The following is a 22,350-nucleotide window of genomic DNA, read 5'->3' on the forward strand; positions in this document are numbered from 1 at the left end:
AGAAGATGGGTAAGGGAGAGGGGAGAATGATAAAAAGGAGGGCAGGTTAAAGGACTTAATGGTCAGAAGCAAAATATCCCTTTGAGGAGGTTCAGGATAAAAAGAAAGAGAGAAGGATATAGAATGGAGAAAATAGCAAATATACAGTTAGTTATCATAAGTGTGAATGGGATGAACTCACCCATAAAATGGAAGTGGGATAGCAAAATGGATTAGAAACCGGAATCCAACAATAGTTGTTTGCAAGGCATTGCACTTGAAACAGAGTTGAAATAAAAAACTGAAGCAGAATCTATTGTGCTTCAGCTGAATTAAAAAAGGCAAGGGTAGTAATTATAATCTCAGACAAAGCAACCAAAAATAAACCTAATTAAAAGAGATAATCAAGGAAATCACATTTTGGTAAAAGATATCTTAAATGAAGTAAGTTTAAGGACAAATTTGTCAGATAAAGGCCTTATTTTTAAAAATATATGGAGAAGTGAGTGAAATTTATAAAAAATAAGAGCCATTCCCAATTGATAAATAGTCAAAGGATATGAACAGGCAGTTTTCAGAAGAAGAAATCAAAGCTATCTATAGTAATAAAAAATGCTTTAGATTGCTATTGATTAGAGAAATGCAAATTAAAACAAATCTGAGGTACCACCTCACACCTATCAGAAATGACAAATGTCTCAAGGGAAGAGGGGGAAACAATTACACTAATGAATTGTTGATGGAGTAGTGAACTGGTCTAATCTGGTTCTATTCACTGGTTGTTTTTTTTTTTTTGCATCAGTTCATATAAGTCTTGTCATATTTTTTTGAAACCATCTCCCTCATCGTTTCGTATGCCACAAGAGTAGTTCTTCATAATTATATGTCACAACTTGTTCAGCCATACCCCAGTCGATGAGTTTCACTTTGATTTCTAATTCTTTGCCACCACCAAAAAAACCGCCAAACCCCAAACTCACCACAGCTATAAATATTTTTGTATATATAGGTCCTTTTCCTTTTCCTTTGATCTCTTTGGGATACAGACCTAGTAGTGATATTTCTAGGTCAAAGGGTAGGCACAGTTTTATAGCCCTTTGGGCATAATTCCAGATTGTTTTCCAGAATGATTAGACCAGTTCATTGTGCACAATAACAGTAATATTGTAATGATTATCAACCGTGAAAAACTTTGGCTATTCTAATCAATAAATACAATTATCCAAGATAGTTCCGAAGAATTCATCAACAAAAAATGTTATCCACCTCTAGAGAGAGAATTAATGAACTCAAATGCAAGTTGAAGTATAATTTTCTTGCTTTAGGGTTTTTCAGGAGGATTTTTGGGGGATGGTATGGCTAATATGGAGCCATGTTTTCCATCATTTCACATACATAATTGATATCCTTCTGCTTGGCTTTTCAGTGGATGGGGGAGGTGTGGGAGAGAGAGAATTTGGAAATGAAAATTTTAAAAAGTGCTAAAAATAAATAATGTATCTTAAAAATTAAAAAAAAAACAGAAATTGGTGGAGAAAATTTTGTTGCAGACTGAACTTAAAAGTGTGGGGAACAGAAAGGCTGATAAGCAATTTGGGAGAGAAGAAAATAGTTCACCTGTCAGACTTATGGAGAAAGGAAGAATTTATGACTAAACAAGAGATAGCATTATGAAATGCAAAATGGATAATTTTGATTAGATTAAATTGAAAAGTTTTTGTACAAACAAAGCCAATGCAACCAAGATTAGGAGGGAAGCAGAAAATTGGGAAAAAATTTTTACAACCAGTGTTTCTGATAAAGGCCTTTTCTCTAAAATATACAGAGAACTGAGTCAAATTTATCAGACTATAAGTCATTCCCCAATAGATAAATGGTCAAAGGATATGAACAGGCAGTTTTCAGAGGAAGAAATTAAAGATATCTATAGTCATACGAAAAATGCTCTAAATCACTATTGATTAGAGATATGCAAATCAAAACAACTCTCAGATACCACATCTCTCCTGTCAGATTGGCTAACATGTTAAAATAGGAAAATGATAAATGCTGGAGAAGATGTGGGAAAATTAGAACACTATTGCATTGTTGTGGAGTTGCGAACTTGCATTGTTGTGGAGTTGCGAACTGATCCAGCCGTTCTGGCTGTTCTGGAGAGCAATTTGGAACTATGTCCAAAGGGCTATAAAACTGTGCATACCCTTTGACCCACCAATACCACTTCTAGGGCTGTATCCCAAAGAGATCATACAAGAGGGAAAAGGACCCGTATGTACAAAAATATTTATAGCAACCCTTTTTGTGGTGGCAAAGAATTGGAAATCAAGGAGATGCCCATCAATTGGGGAATGGCTAAACAAATTGTGGTATATGAATGTAATGGAATGCTATTGTGCTATAAGAAATGAGGAGCAGATGGACTTAATAAGAACCTGGAGAGTCTTATGTGATCTGACGATGAGCGAAGGGAGCAGAACCAGGAGAACACTGGACACGACCACAGACACATTGCTTCTGTGATGAATAACTTTGATAGGCTTGGCTCCTCTCAACAATGCCAAGATTCTAAGACAACTCCAGAAGACTCATGATGGAAAAGGCTATCCACATCCAGAGAAAGAATTACTGAATCTGAATGCAGATTGAAGCAAACTATTTGCTCTCTCTTCTTAAAATTTTATTTTTGGTTTTGTTACATCTTTCTCATTGTTCATTTCATTGGTTATAATTCTTCTTTACAATTTGATTATTGGGAAAATAAGTTTAATGTGAAGGTATATGTAGAACCTATATCAGATTACATGCTGTCTTGGTGGGGGAGGGGGGAGGAGAAGGAGGGAGAGAAAATTTGGAACTCAAAAACTTGTGGAATTGAGTGTTGTAAACTTAATAAAAATGAATTAATAAAAAAAGTGTGGTGGACAAGTTTATGTGGAGAGGGGCTGTTAAACATTAACCAATACATTTGTCCTCAGGACATTTAGTCACTTGTGAAGTTCTGTGTCTGGATTTGGAATAAGTAGCTGACCCTTTTTAGGGGCTCTGAAAATTTGTAGGCTCTGAAATGTATATTCTAAAAATAATAAAAAAAATTCCCTAGCTCCCCTTCCTCCCCCAGAAGATGTTACAAGTCTTGACAGATACATGCTTTAATCAGAAGATAAAGGCGAGTCTGAGACTTTTATATAGCACTTTGTACACAAGGCCCCAGTGGAAGGGAGAGCCAATGGGTAAGGACCCCATACAGTATACATCATAAACAAAAAGGGATGTCCCCGACCATTCATGTACAGAGGAGCTATTGGAGCCAGGCTCTGAGAAAAAAAAATCCCAATCTAGGATGTCAAGCCAGAAATATGAATTAACAGAAGAAAATGATGATAAATAAATTGCCTTGCAATCATAAACCAGTAGTCTAGAGCAGTGTTAAACTTAAATATGAATGTTATCACTAAACTGTATATATGGGTCCTTGTGGCTGCATCTTGACTTAAAAAACCACATATTAACATTATGTTATATGTTTTTTATTTTGTAAGTATTTCCCAATTACATTTTACCTGAATCAGGCCTCTACTTCCCTCCCCTATGGGAAGAGGCATGTTTGACATCTCTGGTCTAAAGGAGTAAAGGTGAAACACACCACTGTCAAAGAGGTGATGAATTTAAAATGCAGAGAGAATTATACATTTTGGGGCTTGGCTAGTATTGCAATTTTTTTTCATCTTGTACTTTTCTTCAGTGCATTAATTTTTACTAATTTTTATTTGACTTTATTTTACTTGTAATTCTCAGTTATCTTCCTTCCTCCTCCCCCCTTCACCGTCCATTGTGAAGGCAAGAAAAGTCAAGCACATAACAAATAGTCACATTATACTTTGTTTTGCTGGACTATACATAGTTATAATGGAATTTCTTTGTTTTCTTTTACTATTCCTTTTCCTTTTTTACTTTCTTTTTCTTACTCCCTTTTCTGTTTCCCTTTCTTTAAGGGCATATTATAAATGCATGTAAAATTTCATTTTTGTCTCAGAAATTCTCATGTGTTTTATCATTATTTTCTTTCACATAAATAATTCTATGATTTGTTCTTTGGCATATTATTTCAGAATTTATTATTAAGCTTCCATCTTTGACTGTGTATCTTTTTTTGGTGGTCCCTGGACTGACTACTATTTTTATTGCATCATAATCTGTGAAGGACGTGTCCTGTTTCTGCCTCTTTATATTTGCTTGCAAAATCTTTGTGCCTTAAAACATGGTCCATTTTTGTAAAAGTTCCATTTCCTGCTAAAAAATTTGTATATTCTTTAGTAGTCTCATTTGGAGACACCATAATTTTTTTAGCTCCAGCTTCTTTAGCTGTTTGTTCAATTCTGTATTTTCTTTTTTCCTTACCTATAGAAACCTCCTGCCATTATTGTGTTATTTTCTGTGTCTTCTCATAGTTTAGTACATGTTTCTTTTTTAATTTAGATGCTTAGACATTGGGAGCATATAGGTTTACTGCTGAAAATGTTTGATTGTTTGTGTACTTTTCTTTTTAATATAAGTGTAGTTGCCTTGTTTATCCCTTTCTTTATTTTGAATGTTTCCTTTTGATTTGTCTGATAGTATAATTTTAATTTTGCTCTTTAAAATTTACCTGTACAGTAAATTTTTGTCTGGCTTTTCATTTTTATTTATTGTATATCTTTTTTTAAATGTGTTTTTGTAAGGAACAACTTGTGAGTTTAAAAAAATTTCCATCTGTCTCATTTTATTGAGTCGTTTAATTCATTCACATTAAAGTGTATATTTTCCTCTGTTTGTCTCTAATCTTTTTCCCCCCAAAGGATTTTCCCTCTTCTGCTATAAACATAGTCCTATGTTTCTTCAGTTATTTTAGTTTAATCAATTTTAAATCAGCCCTATTCCCAGGTGCTTCCCCTTCTCCCCAGTCTTGCTACCCCTTTCCCTAGTTTGGAGTTTTCATTATGAATTGATTCTCTAATCTTTCTGTAATCTATATGTAATTATTTAATTCTTCCTCCTTTCTTCCACCTCTCATTTAAGCAGTCAAATAGAACCCCCCCCCTTCAGATTGTTTTGCTTGTTGATTTTTAAAATTCATTTTTTTGCATCTTTTTCTAAAAAAGATTTCTTTCCTTTATTCTCTTCATTATTTAGTTTCCCTTTCTGGCTGTTCTAGACTTTTATTATTTGATTCATGACCTTTAATGCTTATTTAATCCTTCTTTAGACTCTGTGTTCTTCATGGAATTAAAATTTCTAAGGTACTTATTTTGGGTACTTGTTTCTTCATAGGTTTCTCTGTTGCCTCTTCCCTGGGTTCAAGTCTTCTCACTCTTCTGGGTGTGAATGGCCCCCGTGAATTCTGACGTCCCTTATCTGGTCCCTAGTTGAACTGTCTCTCTAAGTAAAAAAAAAAAATCCCCGCCGATGTGGGAAACAAAAGGAGGAATTCTGTTTCCATAGGATTAAAACTCCTCCCAGTTTTGTAGGGGTGATAACAGAAGTGATAACGGGATGTAAGTCCGAGGTGACTAGTTTTAATCAGAGCTGTGACCTAGCAGAACCAGGCTTCTAATCAGGTAAAAGGTTAGACGCTTGCAAGCATGCTCAAGAAGCTGTTTGGGGCTGGGGGTGGGGCATGAAGTGGGCGGTTTCATCTAGCCAATGGAGAGCGGGGGGGGGGGGGGGGCGCGGCAAATTTGAATTGGGAACAACATAAAAAGGCTCGCATTTGTCTGAGCAAGCATACTGTACATACGGGAGGTACCCATTCACTAAGAAGGTAGAATAATTGACTAAAATAAAATTATAACTTTCCTGGGTTCACAACGAGTATTGTTTTTTCTAAGCTAAGCATATTTCTCACACAGATTATATACATTGTTAAATCTTGATTTTCCTTTGGAGAATATGATTCTTGCTTCTCATTTGGTAACATTATTCAGTAGTTTCACCTCCCACCACTAAAACAAGATTTCTCAATTTCTTCTCCTCTTTTTCAGTACCTCCCTTTTCCTTCTCATCTGTTCTCTTTTAGTTTTCTTTTACCTGATAGACTACAGGAATTATTTTGCTTTCATTGATAGCCTTTGACTTAATTAGGTACATCACACTGTTCCTTTTGTCTTCTTCCTATCCTCCCCATTTTTTATGCTCTTTCATTTTTTCATTTTAGTTCCATCAGCAAACAATTGATTCAACTGTTGAAAAGATTTTGTGAAGTTTAGATCATGATCTTTCCAGCCTTTCTGTCTCCCATCACTTCTATTTGGCTTCTGCTTTTACCCTTGTCTCCTTTTATGCCTTTTAGAAAGAAATCTTTTGATGGTCCGTTTTTATTTTTTTGGTCATCCTTGTTTGCCGTACTTGTTTGTCCTGGTATATCTGTTGTCTGGGATATTTGAGAAACAGATATTTTCTTCGGATCTGGTTTCCTTTCTAGAGACTTTCAAATACTGCTTCTTTTTTGTTTTTTTAATTGAACATGTTTTTTTTTTTCCATTAATAGGTAGGTTTAGATTTGAAAGGTGGACCACTTCATATTGAAGCTTCAGCTCCTTTTTTTCTTCCATATATATATTATTCTGGGCTAGCTAGGTGACACAGTGGACAGAATACTGGTCCTAAAGTCAGAAGAATCCGGTCTCAGACATTTACTAGCTGTGTGATCCTGGGCAAGTTACTTATCCCTATTTACCTCAGTTTCCTCATCTGTAACATGAGTTGGAGAAAGAAATGGCAAATTACTTCACTATCTTTGCCAAGAAACCTCCAAATGGGCTCATGAAGAGTTGGACATGATTGAAAGGACTGAACAACAAATATGTTATTCCATTCCCTCCTGTGTTTTTTGAATGGGGAAGAATAGTCTTGTGTTATTCAGACTTCTTCTCTTTATATTTGAAAGGTTTTCTTCCCCATTGGAATTGTTACATTTAACCACTGTATATCTTGGAATTTGCATCTTCAACTTTTTTTTTTCCTCCTAGAGACGTTAGGAGTTCTTGGAGGTTTTTGTTAATTATTTATTACATTAACGGGGTTCACATTTTCAAACTTTTAATCTTCCACTGGGAGACCAATCATCCTTAAGTTTCTTATTTGCCTTGTCTTTGAGATGACTATCTTTTCCTTTTAAAGACATTATGCTTTCTTTTAACATTGTTGCTTTTTGCTACTGTCCTTACAGATTATCCTATCTTTTGTATATTTGTAGTCTTACTTAGCTATTCCGTTCTCCCTTTTGTTTCTGTGGTGTATTTAACGATATATGTTGGCTATTTTGCCAATTATTTCTGTGGTGCAGGTTGTAAATTCTGCTTTCATAATTCTTATTTTTCCTTTTAAATCATTTAGGAACAACCTGCTCTTGTTCTTTGCTCTCTTGGGAATCCATGGGTTTTTTGCTTCATTGGGTATTGATTTGTTTAACTTTGTTTTATAATACTTATTCGCAGGTGTCTGCGCTTCTATTTAATCTGGAGACTATACTCCATTCTAGTATTAATATCCTTACTGTTGCTTTGTCAGCTTATGCTCCGTGTCTTTGTTTGTATTCTCTTCCTCCTGGGATCTTTGGTAATTTCAGTAATTCTTTAGTTATTTTTCTGCTTTTGCTCACTTTCTGAACCCCTCCCCTTTGATGCTGGTTTTCCTGGCAGGCTGTATATTCAAGGCTTCCCAGCCTTTTCTTATCCTGGACAGTTTGTGGTTTACCACATTGATCTCTCTACCTTGGTCTTTTGAGAGGACAGAATAAGCCCCCAATATATATAAATGCTGGACTCTGTCTCTAAACCTTGACCGAGTGCTATACTTCCTTCGACATTTGCATAGCCCCAGTGTCCTATCTTCCCTGTTTCTTGGCTGAGCTCTCTTGCATCCCTGTACACTGTTGCATCAATGTTCCAATCTGAGCACACTTTTGGATTTTTGTGGCACTGGTTTGGGGTTGGTTTTCTTACAACCCTTTGCATCAGCTTGTATAGCCCTGCTTTCATTGTGGAAGGGGTGTTCATTGAGTGTGTTAAGGGTAGAAATTGACTATTAGTTTTCTCTGTTGTTAGTTATTTGTTTTTTACTGTGTGTTCTTGATGGCCTACACTAGGGCTGTCCAACCTTAGGTTTTTATTGAAACAATAGACAATATATTTTGATTTGCCATTTTAGTGAGAGCTCTGCAGTAGCTCAGCTTTGTTTACTAAAGCATTTATGTAACTTTCTATGCTTGTAGGTGGAGTTGCATAAATTGAACTGTGGGCTGCATGTGGCCTGCGGCTGCATTTTGGACAGCCCTAGCCTACACCGTGGAGATAGCTGAAATTGCTTTATCTCTTCTGTATAATTCCTATTTCAGAGCTCTTTGAGAAGTCATGCAGATTGGAGAAAATATCTCATCTTCCATCTTATTTGTCATATTGTCAATTAATTTGAAAGAAAACTGTTCATAAATGCATTTTTGAAAGAATAGCTATAAGTGGTTTAAAAAGAAAACTTGTACATCTAGGGATAATAGTGACAAACCCAGAGGAAGAAAATGACTCCAAAACTACTATGTGTAGATCCTCAGATAAAGTTATAGCTTGGTTACAAAATTTATTAGAATTCCTGGAAGACATGAAACAAGAGATTAAAAATAGTACTATAAATAAATTGAGAGTTCTAGAGGAAACAATTGGAAGTGAACAATGGTTAGTACAGGAGCTGTAAAATCTTACCTATTTAATGGTTTTTTTAAAGATCAGAATGGATCAGATAGAAATCATTGACTCCATGTGACAAGAAAAAATACAAGAATAGAATGAAGAGACTGAAAAAAGACATAGAAACTTTTCCCTATCTGAAACAACTGATTTAGAAAACAGTACAATGAGAGATAATTTTAAAATAATCTAATTGTCAAATAACCATGATGAAATAAAAAGTCTGGATACCATATTTCAGGAAATTATAAATGAATACTGCTTAGTCCTATTAATACCAGAGCTCAATGTGAAAACAGAAAATAAAAATAATTTACCAATCAATTACTGAGAGAAACCTCAAAATGAAAACTTAAAAAGATCATTGCCAAAATCAAGAGCTTCCAAGTCAGAGAAACAATGTTACAAGTAGGCAGAAAGACAGATTTCATGTACCAAGTGACCATCACCAACATCACGTGTAACTTAGCAGCAAGCACTATAAAGAAGGGAGCTTCAGAAATGATATTCAAAAAGGCAAAAGCAAAATGTTCTAAACAAGAATAAGGTGCTGTTTTTTTGAAGGGGAGGTGGGAATTAAACCTTTAACGAAATAGAGGATTTCTTATTATTCTTCATGGTAGAAATTGTTGTTTAGTCGTTTCGGTCCTGTTCTACTCTTTGTGATCCCATTTGGGGTTTTCTTGGCAGCGATACTGGAGTAGTTTGTCATTTCCTTCTTCAGCTCATTTTACAGACGAGGAAACTGAGGCAAAAGGGTCGAGTGACTCACCTAAGCTCAAACAGCTAGTATGTGTCTGAGGCTGGATTTAAACTCAGAAAGATGAATCTTCCTGACCCCATCCTTAGCAGTCTATCCGCTGTGCCGCCTAGCTGCCCTCTTCATAAGGCCAAAGCTAAATAGAATCTTTGAAATGCACATGCAGGAATTAAGGGGAACAGAGATTAGGAGCTACATTAAATATATGTCTATATATTTATATCTGTGTTTAATATATATCCGTGTAGCCTTCTCTTTTTTAAAACTTTCTGTAGTCAGTTTTAAGTTGGAAAAGATTCATATTGTCTTGGAAAAGCATGGCACTTCTTTTTCCCTATGCAGTATGTTTTCATTCTGTTAAATTTAGTGTATTTTCATTGTACTAACTTTCTAAGACATTCAAAGAGAATTGCAAGAATAGAAGAGAATTAACTTTTATTGTGATGTACAGTAAGCCTTTAATTTGAATAAAGATTAAATCCTATATGTATATTTGATAAAGATTATATTTACATAATATTTGGTTTTTCCTTCATGAATGTATTATTATAATTGAAAAGAAATGTTTAAAGAATATATACTATTTATTATGTAAGTTATTTTGCTAGGCACTGAGTTTGCAAAGGGCACTTCAGGATTATTGTCCTTAAAGCACTTTTTCTTATGTGTGAGTGGGGGAGAGGGTGGTGGGGCAGATAGCATTGGTAAAGGAATGGTTAATAATGCAAAGAAGCATGGACAGCTTTGCTATTCAGAGGATAATTTTAAGTTTCAAGCTGGAATACTTTTAGCTAAGCAGTGTTGTAGACAGTCAGTTAGCCAGTCAATAAGCATTTATTAAACACCTGCTAGACATTGTGCTAATAAGCCCTGAAGGTACAGAGAAAGGCAGAAGTCAGTACCTGTCCTTGGAGCTCACTAGCTAAGAGGGGTTGAGGGAGCTGGGAGACAGTAAGCAAATAAATAAATACATGCAAAATTTATGCACAATGAATATTAAGCAGGGGAGGCACCAGGATTGGGAAAGGCTTCCTATAGATGGTGGGGTGTTAGCTGGTACTTGGAAGAAGGCAGTGAAGCTAGAAGGCATCTAGGTGGTAGAGTAGATAGACCATGAATTCAAATCCTGCTACAGATACTTAATAGCTTTGTGACACTGGAAAAGTTGCTTAATCTCTATGTGCCCAAGTTTCCTCATTTGTAAAATGAGAATAACAGTAACGCCTATCAAAAAGGTTTATTATGAAGCTCAAATCGCATAGTATATGACAAGTGCTTTACAAACCCTAAACTACTGTAAAATGTTATTATTATTATTCTTCCATCTGACTTTGTTTTATACAAAAACTAATTAGAAGAGCTTTAAATCTGAACGTGGATGTAGTTAACAAGGTCGTATACATTTTTAACATACTGGCTAAAATAGCTGCTTTAAAGGCACATTTTGCTATATAAATAGGTTACTTAATAAATGAGGCTTGAGTACACATCCTCATTTCCTTATAAACGTGAACCCCTAGCTAACACTTAATAATACTTTTGCTGTAAAGTTAAACTTTCATTGTCTCCACAGGCAGCAGAAGGTGTGACTTTCATTGGACCTGACACACATGCTATTCAAGCCATGGGAGACAAGATTGAAAGCAAATTATTAGCTAAGAATGCGAAGGTCAACACAATTCCTGGCTTTGATGGAGTGGTCAAGGTGAGAAATAATTTTACTGTTGGTTTTCTACCGTAGCTCTGTATTACATAAACAAAATTAAATGTTTTGTTAAAGTGCAGTCATTGTTTCCTCATACACTTATGTAAAAAGGAAATTTCAGACCTTTTGAAGTAGGCCTAATATTTTCAGTAACATTAACTGTAAAAATAAGTTACCAACTGAGATTAGCACTTAATCAAAAAGTGTTGGCTTTTATGGTACAGTAAATTTTTTTTTAAATTAAAAATGTGTGCTTAAATTTTGTTCAAGGAAGTTCTGTATTTTGAACATTTGTGAAATTTATTGTGTGTGTTTTTATGTGCTGTATTTCAGTATGTGTAAGATTAACCTGCCTTGCTGGGGAATAGTTAGTACCTAGAGAGTACATATCAGCTTACTTAGGAATTTACAGAGAATTAGGGAAGTATCAGGGATTGACCTGGCCAGGAGAAGTCAGTCAAAAATAAGGCAAATATCAAGAAGCGGGAACATCAAGACAGGCCTCCATGGTTATTAGTTAACTTTGTTGCTGTTCAGTCATTTCAGGCATGTCTAATTTTTTGGGATCCCATTTGGGTTTTTCATGGCAAAGATACGGGAATATTTTATCATTTCCTTTTCCATCTCATTTGACAGATGAGGAAACTGAGGCAAACAGGGCTATGTGATTTGCCCAGGGTCATGTTAGCTAGTAAGTGTCTGAGGCCTAATTTGAATTCAGGAAGACTAGTCTTCCCGACTTCAGGCATGGCACTGTATCCACTGTGTCACCTAACTGACCCTTCAGTTAACTGGTTGGAAACAAACAGGAACAGACATGACTTTGGAGGTATTAAGAAGTATAATATATATATTCCAATAATTTTAATGTGTGTTAGCTTTATGTTCCATTCTCAGGCCCTACAGTGCATTGGAATTCAAGTTTACAGAATTTTTTTGATCTGCAAAATATTTTCCTATACAATTGCCTGGAACTTTTGAAACACAAAGTTAAGAGCTCTGTATAGTGTCAGATGCCTGAAACTTCTTCTGTTGGAGGAGCTGATGTAAGTGGATTGCTCGAGCTGCAGTTCTGAGCTGTAGTGGGGCCATAGCCAACCCGCTGTCTGTACTAGATCTGATGTCAGTATAGTGAGCCCCTGGGAATGGATGGCCACTAGCTGTGTAAGGAGCAGTGACCCTGCCTAGGTCAGAAATTGAACATGTCAAATGCTGATCGGTACTGATAATTGAGCCTGTGAATGAATGATTGCTCCTGCTCCAGGTTGAGAGATATGGGGGATCCAGGTCCCTGTCTACCTCCACCTCCCAAATAGCTCATAAAATTATTCCCTGTTATTTTATACAGAGAATTTATAGTACTTCATTTAAATAAGAAGTTCAAAATTTGTGATCTAAATTCTAAAATTTCTAACTTGACCTAGAGGTTTCTTTATAAGTTCTGCTCTGATATATCATCCTCTTAGAGGTAACCCAGATTGCTTGATTATTTTGACAATGGAGCACAAGCTTTGAATGGAAAAACTGCAGAAATGCGCTCTGTAATGAAATATCTGCTGTCTGAGGACCTGCTTATATAAATGAATAAGCTTAGACACCAGAAGGTTGCCCATTATATGATGTATATCTTGACCATGATGATCTTTGAAAAATGATCTTCATTTCTGTCTACCTTCTTCTCCTTCCAGACAGTGTATTGGAAAAAGAGAGCCAAGGATGGTGACCCTTAGTTTTTAGACTTACTAATGTTAATTCTTTTTTTCTTTTTTTGGAGGGGGGAAGGCAAGGCAATTGGGGTTAGGTGACTTGCCCAAGGTCTGACAGCTAGTAAGTGTGTCAAGTGTCTGAGGCCGGATTTGAATTCAGGTCCTCCTGACTCCAGGGCCGGTACTCTACTCACTGTGCCACCTAGCTGCCCCAGACTTACGTTAATTTAACTTGATATTCAATGTACAGTTTTTGCCTAATGACCAATGGATTGACACACTAGGGAGGAATTGAATCATATTAATATTGACTTTCTGTTTGAAAAGATAAGAAGATGAACTAAATGATGGCTAACAGCTTCTCCACAGTGAGGCAAACAAAGTAGTTGGCAAAATCTGCTTCATTCTGCACTAAAAGGCAATAAGAAATACCATTTTGTATGATACTTGGTCTTGTCTTCTGTCTATATACATTAATAAGAAATCAGTGCTAGATGTAACACAACTAAAAAGTTACTCAGGGATTGCTTTTCAGGATATATCAACGTTAAGAATATTCTGAGAGCATAAAAATGATCAAAAGCAAAATTCTTATCCAAAAAGCGAACAAGAACACATTAATAACTGCTGCTTTATATGCCTGAACCTCTCTTGTATTCATCCTTAGTTACCTGTCTACTGTTTTTATTTTCTATACATTTTTTCTTCAGATTTATATTGGTTAATGACATCCCTTTTGTTGTTGTTCATTCATTTTCCAGTCATGTTCAACTCTTTGTGACCCCATTTAGGGGTTTCTTGGCCAGGATACTAGAGTGCTTTACCATTTTCTTCTCCAGCTCATTTTATGGATGAGGAAACTGAGGCAAACAGGGTTAAGTGACTTGTCCAGGATCACACTGCTAGTAAATGTCAGGCCAGATTTTAATTCAGGAAGATGAGCTTTCCTGACTCTTGGCATTTTATACGCATGGTGCCCTTTATTTTCCAGCTATGTGATCTTTATTGTAGCACTTAAAATATCATTTCTATTCCTTTGAAATGCCCTGTACCATGTTTCTTGTCCAGTTGTTAAATTTTCTCATGCAACTATTATACCTTTTTTCATGTGAGTATAATGCTATCCTACTACTTTGTTATACACTAATATTCTTTTGAATAAAATATAACTTTTTTCACGCAGTTGTTAAAATCATCCAATATTCTCTCACAAGTGCCACAAAGATTATTTGATTCAGTAGCCCACTGATAATATTTTGTGAGATAAAAAACAGATACATATATATGTTTGTCAAAGGTATTTTTACTGTCATAGAGTATGCCCTCCTATAGAGGGTCTAAATGGAAGAAAAACTCCCTAAAGTGGTAAGTTCAGGTGCTTTTGTTTGTATCAATTACCAGATTTTGAAATATTACATAATATAACATTTATGACATGATTTGTTATAATTCTAAAGAGATCAGATGATCCAAACAGGATCCTGGGGTAAACATTAAATGAAGGAAAAGTGCTTATTATTCAAACTCTTAGGCCAGTCCATTGAATTGGTACATCATTGCATATATCTGTGATGTGTGATGTAGAGAGATAATGAATTTGGCCCATATTAACACTGAGAAGTCTAATGGTTTGGAATGGTGAGAACCTGGTATTAGGAGGCTATTAAAATTATCCTTTCCTGAGTCTCATGAGTATACCCTTGGATTAGTTATGGTGACAATGGAGGAAGAAGCAATATAAGAAATGTTTGAAAGTAAATATCAGCAGAATTTGTTTGGTAACTGAGTGTATGGAAGAAATGAGAGAGGTGATGAATTTACAAATTCATTTGTAACAATCTTTGAGAAATTGTTGCGAATAGAATAGCTACTATTAGTTTGGAGACAGGCCAGCACCTCAATCTTCAGTAAGGCAAAGAAGAGATAGTTTCCGCACCTTAGATAGGTGTGCCAAATGTCAGACCCTTGCCCCTCACAAAGTAATTTAAATGTTATTTTTTGGTGATGAACTTAAAACATCAACAAATAATACATTCTGATGTATAATGAATAGAAATGTCATGTTTTTATGGTATTTGAAAATGAACCGTAATGTATATATAACATGCAGTGTACATTTTATATTATAGTCAACCAATCAATAAGCATTTTTAAGTGCCTGCTGTGTTGTAGGCATTAAGTACTTGCCCTTGTTTGTGTGTGTCCATTTCAGAATGACCTTGTGTTCTTTTCTGTTTATTTTAAAAATATAATTTAAATACAGTTAAGCAAAACAAATAAACTCATTGGCAGCTTCTGAAAATGTCTTCATTTTGCACCTCTGATCTTACCACCCAAGAGATCAGAACTGTGATTCATCATCATGTTTTCTGAAGTCATGATAGGTCACTGTATTAACAGAGTTCTTTCAACAGTTATTTTTTAAAAAGTCTTTCAAAGTTATGTTACTTTCCATTATTATAGTCATTGTGTAAATTGTTCTCCTGTTTCTGTGCACTTCACTCTGCATCATTTTGCATAGGTCTTTTCTGGTTTCTTTGAATATATCATATTCATCATTGATTACAACCAAATAATATTCCATAATATGTTTATGTCATGATTTCTTTAGCCATTCCCTAATTAATGAGCACCCAGGACTTGGTTGGTGTTTTTTTTTTTTCCTCTACCAAGAAATGCTGTGAAAAGGCTTTTCTTATGTATTGGTCTAAGGCCAATCAGTAAGTGAAAGATCTTTCCTGACCATTGAATAGGCTTCATCTGGGGCCAACAAAGGGAGGCCTGATTAGAGGCAGGCCCATACCCTTTCACTAACTAGGTCTGAGGCCCTAGGTCCATACCCTTTTGCTAGTTAAACTAATGTAGGTATGAAGCCCTCAGGGCCCTAAGGGGAGTTGCTAAGACCAGAGACAATGGTATGTGCACTGAGTTCTAGTCAATCAGATGCCAACTAGGGCTGTATAAGAAGAGAGCCCAGAAATGAGAGGAGCAGACATCAAGAAGACATTGAGGGGAGAGACTGCAGGACGGAGAGTGCCGAACAGGAGAGTTGTGGAGATCAAAGAGCAGAATCTGCAGAGAGCTACAGGAATTGGAATTCAGCCCAAGGAGAAGGAGCAGGAACTTGGAGTCGAGTCTGCAGAACTGCAGAAGAGAGTGCTGATCGGAGAGTTAGGATTCCTGAGTGATTATTTATCAAAAGGCCCTAGCAGGGGGGAATGTTGTAGGATGATTTGGTTCCTTGCTATAGTATTGTGTTATAATTACTACATTGAAGTGGCTTACTGGTTTTGGAATATAACTTCTACCATATGGGATTGGAATTACTGATCCTGGGATTGGATTCTCTCATGTCTAAATAAATGTTATACTTCTTCTGCCTTCTACCTAGATAATTCCTTATACTTCCAGATTCCAAACCATTCAGGCATGTTCATGGTTATCCTCGAGGTCATGAATCTTGCCTTACTGATATAATTGTTCCTTTCCCTTTGACTTTGGCCCAGGTTATATGCTTGCTAGTGGTAACACTTGATCAAAGAGTGTTAAGTTTCATGACTTTTAAAAGATAGCTGTGAGTTGTTCTGTTAAAAAATTTTTGGATCTAATAAACAGAAAATGAAAAGGGCATTTCACCCCCTTCCAAAAAAAAATGAAATGGGCATTTCCATATATCTGAAAAAATAGAAAAACAGTTATACATGAAATTGTGAATCTATTATATACAGCTTGCTTTTCTTTTTTAATTATAATACATTTACCATGTAACATTCAAATCTCTCCTGTTTGTCATTCTTTCTGGCCTCCTGTTTCCTTCTTGTACATTTAAAGATGATCCAATAATCTCCTTTAATTTCTTTTCTTTAATTCTTTTTCTCTTTGGCTAATATATCCCTAGACCTCCTCATTTTTCCATACCCCTTTATTTGAGTGGGTTGGGGGAGCAAAAGAGAGGGAAATAGAATAAAAATGAATGTCTTTTCTTGCATCTTGAGTGCATCCCCATATGTGCCCCCTCAAGGATACCTAGTATCTATCCTGTGTACCCCAGGGTGTCCCTCCAACCCCACCCCCAATGTTCTTCCTTTGGGTTCATGCTGGTCCCTATGTGTTCCTCTTGATCTCACTTAAATGTCCTAGGCCCCCATGTATCCTTGAAACATATGCTGGCTCCCTTCCTGCATGCTTCCTTCTCTTCTTTATATTTGTGGGCAAATTCACATTACATAAAAATTACTTTACATAGTGGTCTGCAGAGTCCACTTATGTGAGGCAAGAACTGTCTGTACTTCAGACTTTCAAAGTTGTTTGTCTTTACAAAACTGTTTTCCTTATGTAAATTGTTCTCCTGGGTCTGCTCACTTATTTGCATCTGTTTACACAATTTTCCCAATTTTCTCTGAGACCATCTCAGTTGTCATTTCTTATAGTGGAATAAATAGTCTATTACAGGCAAATACCATAGTTTGCTCAGGTTTTTTTCCCCAAATGATAGCCACCTCTTTAGCCTCTGGTTCTTTTCTATATCAAAGAGAGCTGCTGTAAATATTTTTGTACATAAATATTCTTTTCATATTTATTTGATATCTTTGTGGCATAGACCTAGAGCCTCACCTTTCTTGTCCTTTATGCAGTGTTTGACAATATTGACCATCCTTCTAGATACTATGTTCTTTCTGGGTGACACTGCTCTCTCTTAGTTGCCCCATCTGTCTGACAACTTTTCAGTCTTTTTTTCTAGATCATTGTCTTTGTCTTGCCCTCAGCCATGGCTGTACTGGATGGATCTCTCCTGGACTCACTGTTTTTTTTTTTCTCCCTTCTTTCACTTGGTGACTGAAATCAGTTTATTTGTCAAAAGATGATTCCCAGATTTATATATTCTGCCCTGGTCTGTTTTCTGAACTTAAGTTCTATAGGACATTTTGATCACATTGTCCCACAAAATCTCAAAAGCAAAAGGCTCAAATTAGAACTAGTTAACTTTTCTTTCAAACCTGTCAATTTCACTCCCTAATTTAATTTAGGGGCACCACCATCATTCTAATCACCCTGGCTCAAAACTTGGGTACATCTTCTCCTCGTTTTCCCTTTTCCCCCATATTCAATCAGTTGCCAAGCCTTTTTGATTCTACCTCTAAATCTCTATTACCTATCCCTTTCTTTCTGTTTACGTAGCAATCACTCGCATTTAGTCCCTCATCACCTTTTAACTGAACTGTTGCAATAGGCTCCTAATTGGTCTACCAGCAGTGTGGCAGTGTCTGAAATATTTAATTGGGCATCAGAAACTCTAGGATACCAATCCTCACTCTAATGTGTGACCTTGGGTGAATCACTAAATCTCCTGTCCTTAAAACATAGGTTCGATTATGGAATGCTGGGCAGTGTTTTAGTTTTTTTTATTGTGTCAAACCTAACAAACATCAATAAGCATTACTGTCCACACATATAAAGAAGAACAGAAAAACAGGATTGTATGTGAAGTCACATTTCCGTATTATAAATAGCTTTTTAAAAATATCAATAAGTTAAGCAATTATTAAGTGCTTAGTATGTGCCAGGCACTCTGCTAAGAGGTGAAAATTCAGATACAAGCTGCAATAAAGACAGTCCCTCCCCCCTTCCCCAAAGGAGCTTACAGTCTAATGAGGAAAGAGAACGTGCAAAAGGAAGCAGAAAGTGGGGGAGGGAAGAACATACCCAAGAGGGCCTGGTAGAGAAAATCTGGATAGTCAGGAGGGAAGCCAGGAGAAGAATGAAAATGTGGGTGACTGGGGTACTTTCCTTAAATTGGAAGTTTTGAGAGGAACAAATTGAAGCAGCTATGGAGCAGAACATAATTCTAGTGTAAGAAGACAAGGGCAGAGTGATCTTATATAGCATGGTATTTCCAAAACTGTCTTGCTTATCTCAGTCTTTACTTTCTTTTGCTATCTATTTTGTAGTTCTTAAATGTTTCATTGCTATTCTTTTCTTGTCTCTTTTAGCTTTACTATCACTGCCTCTCCTTTCCCCCTCCCAATTACCCTACTCCTTCCTTCAGAAAGGACCTCTGTTAACAAATACAGCCAAGTAAAACAAATTCACACATTCATGTGTCTTCAAATATATGTGTTTATATTTTATACCTCTAATTCATATCACATTCATTATTCTGGTTCTGTTCACTCTATATTGATTTGTATGTTTTCTCAGGTTTCTTTGAAACTATTCTTTTCATCATTTCTTAGAGTATAGTAATATTCATATACCATAATTTTTTCAGCCACTCCTCAGTTGATGGATATTTCCTTTGCTTTCCCCCCCCAGTCAGCTCATAGCACAGTCCCTAAATTGCAGTGGCAGATTTAAAAAAGTGATTTAATCATTTTAGTGCTTAAAGTAAAAATTCCCATCACAGAGAACAGTTTTGTGATAAAGCCTAGCTTTTATTGCCAATGTATTGGGACTCAAATCTTATGGGAGATGTGCAATAGCTCCTAATTTTCTACGTTAAAGAAGGCATTTCTTTTGCTTTCCTCTTTCTTTGCTACAACAAAACCTGCTACTATAAATATTTTTATGTCATTTCTTCTTTAATTTCTTTGGAGTATGTATCTAACAGTGTGATCACTGGGACAAAGAGTATGCAACAGTATAGTGACTTTTTGGTTATTTTTCCAGTTTCTTTTCTAGAATGGCTAGGCTAGCTTCACAGCTCTACTGATAATGCAGTAGTTTGTACTTGTCCCATATCTCTTGCAACTATTGTCATTTTCCTTTTTTGTAATCTTAGGCAGTGTGATTTGTGTGAGGTGGAACCTCAGAGTTGCTTTAACTTGCGTGTGTCCAAATATTAGTTATTTGGGGAATTTTAAAATATGACTGTTGATAGCTTATATTTCTTAACACCTGCTTGATTATATCCTTTGACAACTTAAATTTTGGGGAATGGCTTTTGTTTTTATATATTTGAATCTGTACTTTATATATTTGGGATATCAGATTTTTATCTTAGAAAATTATTGCAATTTTTTCATAACTATTTTCCTCCTATTCTTAACTTGATTGATTTGTTTTTACAGAAGCTTTTTAATCCCATGTAATCAAAATTATTCATTTCATTTCCTGTGATTGTTTTTACCTTGTTTTGTCAACGGTTCTATACCATTTGTAGTTATGAAACGGAGATACTATTTTCCCTACTTTTCTAATTTGTTCATAATGTGACCTTTTATATCTAGATACTGTATCTCTCTAAGCTGTTGGAGTAGGTCTGATCAGTTTGGCAATCTGTTTAGGTTTGATGTTGGGATGAAATGAGACATCTGTAGGTCCGTGATTTGTTAACAAAAAGACATTTATTTAGTTCTAAGATAGGAAGGATATTGAATTACTAATTAATAAATGGAATTATTAAATGGCAGCAGGTATACGTGCTTCTTTGGGTACTCACCAAGAAAGCCTGTGATGGCAGCAGGGAGTAATGCTTCAGTTACACTTTAATAATGTACAGAGTATACATGGTCGAACACCATAGAAAATACAAAGACAAATGGCTGAAAGAGATGGGGGGTAGGGGTGGGAGGTACAGAGACAGATTGCATGGGGTGGTAGAGGAAGGTAGCCAGTGTGGGGAAGGGAATAGGGAAAGGGAAACTCACTTATGTAACAGGGAATTGGAGTTGAGAGTACTAGAGCAGCATGGATTTGGGATCTCATTTCTATAAGGTTTTGGTGAGGGATAGATTAATTCTTATCTAAGCCACTTTGGGGTCGGTTCATTAACATATCCACATCGTCTCAAATTTATCAGCAATATTTGGTGTTCTGTTGGTATAACGCCAGTCACAGCAGCACACCTGAGGATTGCTGTGTGAGTAATTTCAAGGGTCTAATAGCATAGTGTAATGAACTCTCTATTCGGCAATAAACTAAAGCATTGTTCAATAAAGTAAAGCATAACATTCATAACAACATCCTTAAGCAAAACATATCATCTTATACATATATCTATCTCATAATACTCAGTATGTCATATGGTGCATAGTATATGTCATTGCATTCCACAAAATACTTATTTACACAATCAGGGAGTCCCAGGTTAGAGTCTTCCCTAGCACAACACATCCTTAAGGGTAGCAGAAAATACCACACCATCCACCCCTAGGTCACAGTAAAAACATCACACTATGCAGCATATATTATTGCATTCCCCAAATCAGGGGGTCCCAGGCTAGCGTCTTCCCTAGCTCAATGCATCCTTAAGGGGTAGTAGAAAATACCACACCATCCACCTTAGGTCACAATAAGAACAATCTTCTTAATTGATACCAAGCGTCCAAGTAAAGTCCTCTTTCATCTTGACTTGAGGTTGATTTCCAAGTCCCATGACTCTTGCTCTGTGGGCTGACCCTTCTTGACTCTCACCTAGATTCACATGTAGGCAGCTCTCTGCTCCTGCTCCCTATCTCAGCTCACAGTGACTGCACCACTCCAAGCTCTTCCTGCTCCTGCCAGATGGCAGGCTCCAGGGGTCCTGCCTGCAGCTTCTGCTTCTGGGAAAACAAAGCTTGACAGGGCAACAACACAAACTACCAGCACCACCATCTCAATTCACCTCCAAAGTCCAGAGGCTCTGTGTTAACAGCTCTCACAAGGGGGCTCAAGCTAAAGCCTCCTTCCCATAGGCAGGTTTCTGCCCTGCAGCTCTATTTGGTTTTACAGCTCAGAGGCTCCTTCAGCAAGTCTCTGCCATCAGAGGTCTCTTCTTTGCTCCCAGAGGTCTCCTCCCAGCTCTCACAAGACTCCTCTCAGTTCAGCACTCAAAGCTTGTTCTATGAGACACTCTTTAAGTGACTTCTGGGTTCCCTTTTTCAATTACTTATAGACTTACTATACTAACTACAAAGGGGATGGGATGGTCAGGGGGACGAGAATAAAATTTAAACACTTATTTATTAAAGATGCTGTTGTATAGTGCATAGCTTCTGTAGATACTGCCCCTCTTGTCTTCACATAGAAATGCATCTGTTCTGCAGGGCAAGATGTAGTAACTTGGGTGGTCTTCTGGCATCCACCAAGTCTGAAAGAACCTGATCCCATGTAAGTAGTACCTTTCATGCCTGTAGATGATTAGGAAGTTGAGTCAAGGTAGGATCACCTTGAACCTTGTGCCACTTAACCGTCAAGTCTGGGCTTTGGTCCCTCTTAGGGAAAATTTAGCCTAACCTATGTTGTGATAGATGATATTAATATCATCACAGAAGCTTATCTTGGTATATGATTTGAGATTTTTAACCTAATATCTGTTTTCCAGCTTTCACTGTAGTTTTTCTTGACTAGGGAGTTTATATTCCACTAGTGGAGTTCTATAGATTTATTAGGCATTATGCTGATCATCTTTGTTTTCTTCTGTACATTGTGTGGCAAATCTATTGTTTGGATGGATTGTAATTTTCAACCATTAATAAGTTATTTTGATGATTACTGTTTTGTAGT

At 36.4% G+C, this 22,350-nt stretch overlaps 1 protein-coding gene across 1 annotated transcript in view; it reads left to right on the forward strand.

Moving 5' to 3' along the window:
* The window catches only part of PCCA (propionyl-CoA carboxylase subunit alpha), a 515,891-nt gene that overhangs the window by 120,305 nt on the left and 373,236 nt on the right, over positions 1 to 22,350 (forward strand). Inside the window, exon 7 of the mRNA XM_036753355.1 lies at positions 11,030 to 11,161. Coding sequence (XP_036609250.1) covers positions 11,030 to 11,161 — 132 coding nt within the window. The remainder of the gene's footprint in view (positions 1 to 11,029; positions 11,162 to 22,350) is intronic.

The sequence above is a fragment of the Trichosurus vulpecula genome, chromosome 4 (assembly GCF_011100635.1).
Source record: "Trichosurus vulpecula isolate mTriVul1 chromosome 4, mTriVul1.pri, whole genome shotgun sequence".
NCBI lineage: Eukaryota > Metazoa > Chordata > Mammalia > Diprotodontia > Phalangeridae > Trichosurus > Trichosurus vulpecula.